At 38.0% G+C, this 9,121-nt stretch overlaps 1 protein-coding gene across 1 annotated transcript in view; it reads right to left on the reverse strand.

Annotated features, from left to right (window-relative positions):
- LOC138186593 (lachesin) overlaps positions 1 to 8,644 on the reverse strand; it is a 114,079-nt gene extending 105,435 nt beyond the window's left edge. The window contains exon 1 of the mRNA XM_069126615.1: positions 7,999 to 8,644. Coding sequence (XP_068982716.1) covers positions 7,999 to 8,024 — 26 coding nt within the window. The 5' untranslated portion in view covers positions 8,025 to 8,644. The remainder of the gene's footprint in view (positions 1 to 7,998) is intronic.
- Positions 8,645 to 9,121: the final 477 nt, after the last annotated feature.

The raw sequence follows: 9,121 nt of genomic DNA on the forward strand, positions 1-9,121 counted from the left end.
TACCCCATATCTTTGTTAGATAAAACGTTTATCCCCTTGACCGCGGCTACGTTCGGCAACTGGTTGTCGCCTTGAGCTTAAGCTCACTATTACAAATATTGAACAAATGCAATCGGATTGACTAAAGAATCTAGATTATAATTTTAAGGGTTTTTTCCAAAGCTCCAAAGGGGAGGCTCTGGTGTCCTTTGAAATTCTTCAGACAACTCCCCAATATTTTAGCCTGTATAACTTAACTCGATTATAATTGTTCGAGATTTGTGATAATGAGCTTGGGCTCGAGGCGATAACCAGTCGCCGAACGTAGCTGCGGTCAAGGGATGAACGCTTTGTCTAACAAAGATATGGGATAATAGTATAGCTCTTCATAAAAAGAAATAGTTGTAGCGGCACTTGACAGTAAACATTCCAACGGTTTCTGTCCCGTGGCTGACCATACGCAGACCCTATTCTCCGGGTAAAATGATTACCAGATATCGATGCATCTCCACAGTACATGTGCAGTTAGCCTGAGGGCCCGTTATAAATCTTAAGATTTAGTTAACTAAGGTCCTTTAAACAGACAAACAGTGTTTGTCCCAACTACGGGAAGATAGGGGAAACTTAATTTTTACACGAACGACGCTTCCCGCTAGCAACTTTCCCTCAAGGGCGGCTAGCATCCTTTTCTAACCACCAATATGGAAATTGTCCAATTAACAGCAACGTCAATTTCCCTCACTTTCCGAGCGAAGGCTATCCTCGACGAATCCGATGATCTCATGCGCTTGGACACACCCATCATAGTTTTCCTCTACAGCGTCACCGTGACGGAGAGACACTCTCTCGTAGGAGTTCATCAACGATTCAAGTAACGTTTTTGCGAGCAGTGATTACTCCACGTTGTAACGTAGAGTCGAACTTAGACTTTGATAGAAAGTAAATTCGCTATCCCGTTGACCGCGGATTCGTTATTGAACTTAGGATCATTGTCATTAGCTTCTCGAGTATCTAATTATCACAACTACTTGTCAAATTCTGTAATAATCATATTTGCACTAGTAAATATCTCCTCTATTGCATAATAATAATGTCTAATCCAAATGAAGATTCGTTTCACGCCCCTAACCCAATGCTTGACGTGAACCCGATATATATATACATATATATATATGTATATATATATATATATATATATATATATATATATACATATATATATGTATATATTTATATTTATCTTTATCTTAATATTCTGTTTATGTCTATTATCTTGTTATTAATATAAATTATTATATATGTAATTCATATATAATTCGTATATATAATTATTTCTAAAATATTAAAAGATGAAGTAAAAAGTTTGAAGAATTGGGAGAAATCTGTGTTTCACAGATATATACATATCGTATTTCCGGCAAATCTCTCCAGACAATTTTAGTAATAAAGAAATCGTTTACGGTATTACATAGTGATGATTCGGCCCATATATTTGTCCAACGGACTTAACAGTAACGAAATGATGTTTCTTACCCACGGCCCCGAAAAACAAGGTTGCTAAATAATTATTACACGGGAGGGCATTTTGGGGAATTACAAAAAGAAAGGTAAATGCTCCTTCTTGTTTCTGTTATTCTTTCTGAACGTTGCTTCTCGTGTGTCCGCAAAATAGTGGGTAAACGGGCGCTGAGATAAATCGTAGCCCTGCAATGAGAATAGCAACGGGCACGAATAACGAGCTTAAAGGAATCGAGTTTCTTGGACGTGAACACGCGGTTTCATCCCGGTCCTCTTTGGGAGTACGTCAACTCGATAATCTGTTTCAGCTATTTATTTGAAACATGATAGAACTTTTTTCTTCTCCCTCCCTCCCGTTCTCTTTGTACGCTCCATAAGTGTGTAGTAGTGACCAAGAACAGCTAATTTTCAGAACAGTACAATTAAGTGCTGGCTTTTGCCAACATATCGGATGCAGCGAGATACTGCATCAGATTATATTTGTTGTGCAAAATATACGCTGAATTAAGAGGAAAGTTTGGAAAATCGAGATTTTTTACATTATTATAATACCAGTTGTGAATGATTCGTGTGTGGGAAAATAAAGACGCTAATAGCTTATAAGTATTTCGATCAATAAAATTATCAAATAAAAAGTATAATATCAATAAAAAGTATAAATCAATTTAGATTTTTGTATTAAAAGTAGACATACCTGTATGAATAAACGTAGGTGATTTCTCTGAACGGTGGTACTCTTTGTCACATAAAGCACGGAATAAAAATTGAAAGTAATAACAAATGTTCTGGAATTAAGCAACTCGGTTCAAGCCAAATTATCACGAAAAGTGATATACGAACCACCCATACCGATCAAAGATTAATTGTAACAGCAATAAGAAATTTCGTGTAGTTTAAAAAATTGAAAACACTTGCAAAATAATGATCTTGGTATCCCCGACACTCTTGACAATTGCTGTAACATCAAATTAAATATCCAGCAACACCTGCTGTTCGTTAAAATTTAACAAACTACTCGGTTTCGCGATTTAATCGCTGATTCACAACTTATCATTAAATCAATTAAGATGAGAAGCGAGGAAAACTTTTTTTCACGTTCTTCTTTATACAATAATAAAATATTATTTCCATATCATCAAAACTTGACAATGATATTCAAGCATCCGCCATGCTGCGCTGCTTCATCCAGACTCGAGATATTTATGCAAATAACTATCGAATCGAATAAAGGATCGACGAGAACATCAAAGGCAAAACATCGTCACGATTTTTCCCATCCATGATCAGAAATAGAAAGAACAGCAACGCGTATACCTGTAGACCAGTGAAAGTACGAGCGCGTTACAAAACAACAAAATGGAATATATTATTCTTACAAAATTATTATTTGCAATTGGTGCAACGCTAAATGTAATGGACTAAATTAGGTGGAAAGTAAATAGTCCCCTACACGGAAGAACGTAAAATTAATATTCTAATACAACTTTCATTGTTATAATTGGTATTACACACGTACAAATTAAGATGGACTATTTAAATCTAAAGGAAGAATACATATTGGTCTTTGACTGGTATTATCGGTACTCGTTCCACGAGCGGAAAAACCATAAACCACAACGCAATTTAACTTGTTAGTTCGAAACAGTGGGTCATGCACGTAGCCTAGAGAAAAAAGAATTAACTGCTCATTACAAGTGAACCGAATAGATGTAGAAGGAAAGTCTTTTTTTCACAGTTTGTATTGCAACCGGGCGTGAATTTCCTGAGAGTTCAACGAATCGCGAAATTTTGCTGCGGAGAAAGTTTTTTATTTGCTATCCCGTCTTGCTGGTCTTTCTTTCTTTCTTCGTTGCCTAGTATAGTGGGTTCTAGTAAGCACGTTGTCCTTGCGAATAATCGACCGGTTTCGCTTCAGAAATTTGTCGAGAAAACTTGGTGAACGTGTGCAGAAACGTGAAATCGTAGCTAGTTGCTGCTTTTCTTTCGATCCCCCTGTTTCGATGGTGTTCCTCTGGACGTTGCAATGCGTTGGTTAGAGGGATTCATGTGTTCCACTAGTCTTGGGATAAGGAAGTTTTCAAGTTGAGTTACTTTTCGGCTTTCTATGCTTCTGATGTAATAATGATTCGTCTTTGTTTCTTGCTGCTTCTCCTACATTCAAGTTTCCCAATTTATTGGTCGTAATCCTTTGAAATGACAATTTCATATTAGAATCTTTATATTTCGTTCTATTAAAATTAAACGAGCCTACAAGGACGAGTAATTTCGGCCAAAGATCGCTGTTTCTTCCTTTTCTCCTATTATAACTTTATCCCGGTGAAAGAAAGCTTTCGTATTCGAGGAACTTTAACGAAACTTTTCAACGACCCCGGCCCACAATGTTCTACGCGTCCTGTTGTTATATGTTATAAATAAATTCCTTGCTACGATATCGGCCATAAACGAAAGAGTTCCAAATTCTGCTAAACGTTTGAACGTACAGCCTCGGCAATTATTCTCAGTCGCGAAAAAAACACTTGGGAAGAAGTGAATCGTGTTTGATTTATGCTGGATACGTCGGAAAAACTTGTGAACCGTATTTGAAATTCGCGAATACGCCTGGACGGGATCCGAGAGCACGAAACAGCCGTAAAATTTATAAGGCGAATTTGTACATCGATGAACAACGGATCTAGCGATTCACAAAGAACGTAGAAACAGGAGAAGCAACATAATTCCTTTCCTCGCGAATATGGCGCTCTCGGCCTTTTGCGGTGGTTGTTGTTTCTTGCAGAGCAGTCGGATGGATGAAGGAATAGATGAACGAATGGATGGACGAATGGATGAACGAATGAATGAACAAGTGGATGAACGAATGGATGAACGAATGGATGAACGAATGGATGAACGAATGGATAAAAAAAAAGAAACGGTGCAACGCGACGTTCTTAACAAATAACGGAATTAACGGTTCGAGGGGAAATGATCGAGCATTTGCGATCCATTTCTCTGGGAACAAGAATTGTTTTTATTACAGTTTGCATCGAACAAATATAAACAAATAAAATTTTCCATTGAGAGTATTGAAACATAGCTTGTGTAATTTGATTGTTTAATTTGATCGGTCTTTGGTATAGTATAGGTAATTGTATAATAGATTGTACGAATTACCTGTCATCGTTTCATTAAAACGAAGTGGATGCATTGTTCTCAATCTTGCGATTTCGTTAATGTAATTAAAGATTAGTCGAACGATTAGAAACGTAGATACGGTTAAGGACAACCATTATATTTATTCAATTTTGTTATAGTTTATTCAATTTTGTTAAGACGATAAGAAAGGAAAGAATTAATTGAGTCAAGTAAAGTATCGAGCAATAAATAACCAAGTATGGATACTAATTGTAAGAAGCAGGTAGGAAGTGTTACGTACAACGGACAGTAATTCTAGTGAGTGCTAGATTATTTAATCGTTTACATTCATATTAGAATGACAATAACGTAAATACGCCATCTGTTGAACATATAACAAATACATATATCGATTTTCTAATTAGCTTCAATTTGCTAATTATACGTACTATACAACACCTATAATAAATACCTCGATTCTGTACATATTTAAAAATAATTTGGCGATGGGAGAATAGAGTTATTCAATTCCAAATGGATATATTCGAACTTTTAATCACCCTTTTTAGCAAAACCACAAATTGTTATATAACAGTAAACTTGATTTCGATATTAAAATGCATTCCTTTCTCTTCTGTTTCGAATATAACGTAACTCGCGTTAAAGAAATCTCGCTTTTCTCGTGAAAGAAAACTGAAAGGAACTGAATTTAGGAACAAACATAATCCTATTCTGCTTCATTTAAGTAGGAATGACAGTTATTACGTATCGCCAATTATACATATGCATTAAAGACGGGGTACCTTGTAAGTTGTATATACAGCAACGTAACGTTATAAACGCATTGTTATATTGTATTTACCACATTTCACTGTATATTTACTACACATTATAACTTTATCGATGCATGGTTAATTAGGTCCATAAAAAACAAACGATTGGATCGTTGATATTTACAAATTTGTCTGTGCTGTCAAGTACGTTCTCAACAACGAAACTGTCGAAAACACGAAGAAACGCATCCGAAAAGCGAATAAACTTGCGAAAGTAATGCATTCAGAACCCATCGTTAACATAGAGCCACAAACCCACAGCACCGTGTCGTGAATTACATTTCAGAATCGTCGAAGCATAAATACGAAATGCGGGGAACGAGGAACTGCAAAATTTTACTCTATGTCTTTGTGTCTGGCGTATCTTCTCTCTTGCACACATGGATTACACGAATAAACGCACATATGGACTCGAGGGCAAGAAAATTTGAAGGAAAATGAGCGCATGAAAATCTGATGGAGGCGTGTACAGTGTAAATCAATTCCCGTATTGTTTCACGCGATCCCCCGTGATTAGAGGGCTCCTACTAATTGCTCAATTATCGTAAATTACAGAGACGATCGAGAGGCCTCGAAAGATGCGGCAGCTACGTTACCCGTGGAATTTTAATTTTCGCAAAGAACCGACAACCGGCCCCGATACAACAATACCAACCATCCTCTTTGCTTCGTTGTGTAGTCTACTGTCTAGTACGTATATTTCCTGGGCAAGCATGCAAATACAGACCCGTCTGGCGAGCGCGTGCCTCCGTGTACAATGTGTCTCAATTAAAAAAGATAACGAAGATACCGAGCAGAAGCACCAATCCAATTATTCCTCGCGGCATTTTCGCCATTTATTTCTGTGCCTAAGGACTAAGGACTCAACGACCAGTGTTTCCTCGCATTTCGATACACACTTCTAAAAGAAAGAGACAAGAGGTCAATAATTTTTCCACAACCTTTTTTCTTCCTCTTTCTTTTTTTGTTTTTTACGATTCTCTTTTTTGGAGGAGGAAGCGATTTTGGCTTCTCGTTTCTTTTTTTCGTTTCAGTTGAAACTAACAGGGACGACAGATGCGTGCCCGGTATCCAACAGAATGAGAAAATCTGTCGAGTCCGCTTGGAAAATTTAGAGAATCCAGAGAACTTCTCTTAGCCGAAACACGAGTCTACTTCGTTACACCAGCCGTCGAGTATCGCGTCGAATCGGCGATTTTAATTAAATGAATTTCACACGGACGCGCGGCCCAGCTTTCATTAACGTTAACGCGATCGCTCCTTTATAGATTAACGAAACGACCCCACGGATTTCCAGGGTCTTGCGAGCAGGCGCGTTTTGTTGGCCGAAAAGAATGGGTTTGTTTAAAAGTTTCCAGGTAGTGTGGGGATAGAAACAACTAGTCTGTAGAGAGAAATCAGGAAGAGAGGCCTCTTGATGGAAATTCGAGTTTCGTTGCACTGTAATTCATTGACTTGTTCCTGTGTTTTTCCAATTATAAATTGTCGTAAAATGCATCTAGATACATCAATGCTGTTAGATCCGTTTAAAACATGGATATCATCCGTGTAGTCATTAGTGTCGTCTAGTGAAACTTTTTTTCTTTCCTTTTCTCCTTTTTCATTTTTCTTGCTTCGTAAAAAGTAAAGTAACTTCGGCGAGTACAATTAATTTTACGTATCCTATTACTCTTACGTATCTGAATACTCGAATCGATTTGCAAAAACTAATAAAAACAGCAAATTAGTGGCTACAACCGGTATTTACTATCTTCTTATACATATACATATGTAGTTTTAATTATTTTTGTGAGATATTGCAAAATATTTTAAACCAAAATAAATAGCTTGTAAATAATGTTAGTAAAACCTATTTACATTTTTCCTCGGGTTAATAGATCTACTCCGAGATAAAATTCTATATTCAAAATACACCGAGTATATTCTATATTCTATATCTATTCAAAACACACCGTCCACAGGAATCCATTGGAATCCACCGTCTAATATTACTTGACAATTTTTGACAAAAGTCTGTTTAAAATCTATCCGTATCCGAGTTGTTTTGGAACAAGGACGTCTTCCTTACGCAACAGTGCAAGAAAACTAGAGATGCTTTGAAGAATACGGGATTTCATAAACATCAGTTGTTCGAAGATACTTTGAATTATCATTTACGATTCACGAACACATGACTCGTGTTTAGTGTATCCGACTTAAATCGTTTGAACCGCATGATGGAACGAATGACACGAGAAGCTGACTACATTGAAAGGTTAAACGGAATGATCGAGGAATAACCGTGAATATGGAAACGAAGATCACGTGTTTCCAGCTAGAACATGAATGACCAATGACTACCACAAACTAATTTTTATTTCGAAATAAAGAAATAAGAAATTCTTTTCTTCATGTTTAAACCGGATCGGAAAGGGCATTTCTCTGTCTGCTTGTCTCTCTCCCCCTCCCTCTCTGTCTGCCTGTCTGTCTGTCTATCTGTCTCTCTCTCTCTCTCTCTCTCTCTATTTCTATGTATCTATCTATCTCTTCCTTTCCCTGTACGCGTTAATTTACTTACGGTGAAACGTTGGATGGTTTCCTCATTCCCGATCAGCCTTCCATTAACACCACCGCAATCGAGTTATCAACATGGAGACGGAGTTCCGTGTGAGGTTCGATGAAACTTACGTAAATCTTCAGCTCCATCGATCTCCATCGTTATGCATCGATTCACAGAATCTTAGAGTTACCTCCAATATAAAAACATTCCCCTGAACGAACCTAGAAAATTTGTCCCGTCCTCGTTGTCAACAACTCGTCACAAAGTGAACTGCGTTTGCACGTATGTACATACGATGAACACGCGGAGATCTTCTTTCAATATGCGAAAATGACGGCCCCTTTCTAGATTTCACGCGTGAAATAAAGGGGACCAGACTGATCCGACTAAATGAATTTATCTCAAACCTGCACCGTTATCCTCGAAGAAGCTTCTCAAGGTCTCCCAGAGGATCGCGAGTCGATATTCCTCGGATGTGGAAACTTCTCCAACATTCTGAATCCTGTGTGAAAACTAACCAAGGACTTTCCCTCTCTCTCTCTCACTTCCTATTTGCTTTCACGGTTGCACGGTCGCCTCGGTGAGAGTCGGCGAGAGTCGGCGTCTTGTGTGGATGCACGTGATCGACGGCACACGGATCTCTGGTACCAGACGCGTACGTACGGACTGAGGGATGCCGGTAAACTGATCGGAATCCTGACGGTGGTCCTCCTTCGTCGAGGAGGCCTCTTCTGTACAGGATGAGGCGCGCAAGCTCGCTGGAGCGCTGGAGCGCAGGAGTGACGAAGAGTAACACGCGGTCACAAGAGAGGGAGGACCGTCACGTTGGCGAGAATGAAACGGAGGGTGTAAAAGGTAGGAAAGGCAGACCACTTCGAGAAGGCGTTGGACCACGTTTGAAATACGCTCGCGAAAGCCCAATATAGCAAAATCATGGGTCATTATATCAGTAAAATTGTTTGGAAGTTATTAAATAATAATAGTAAATGTAGTAATAATAACGGTAAATGTTATTACATGTTACATTATTTTAATAAGCAAACTGTTATTCTTAAAATTACTTCATTGTTAAGCTATCTTATTTGATACTTCGTACTCAAATACATATTCCTCGAAATAATCTCTCAAATCACATTCTGAT

This window comes from Bombus flavifrons, chromosome 14 (genome assembly GCF_040668555.2).
Source record: "Bombus flavifrons isolate JBK064 chromosome 14, iyBomFlav1_principal, whole genome shotgun sequence".
Taxonomy (NCBI): Eukaryota; Metazoa; Arthropoda; class Insecta; order Hymenoptera; family Apidae; genus Bombus; species Bombus flavifrons.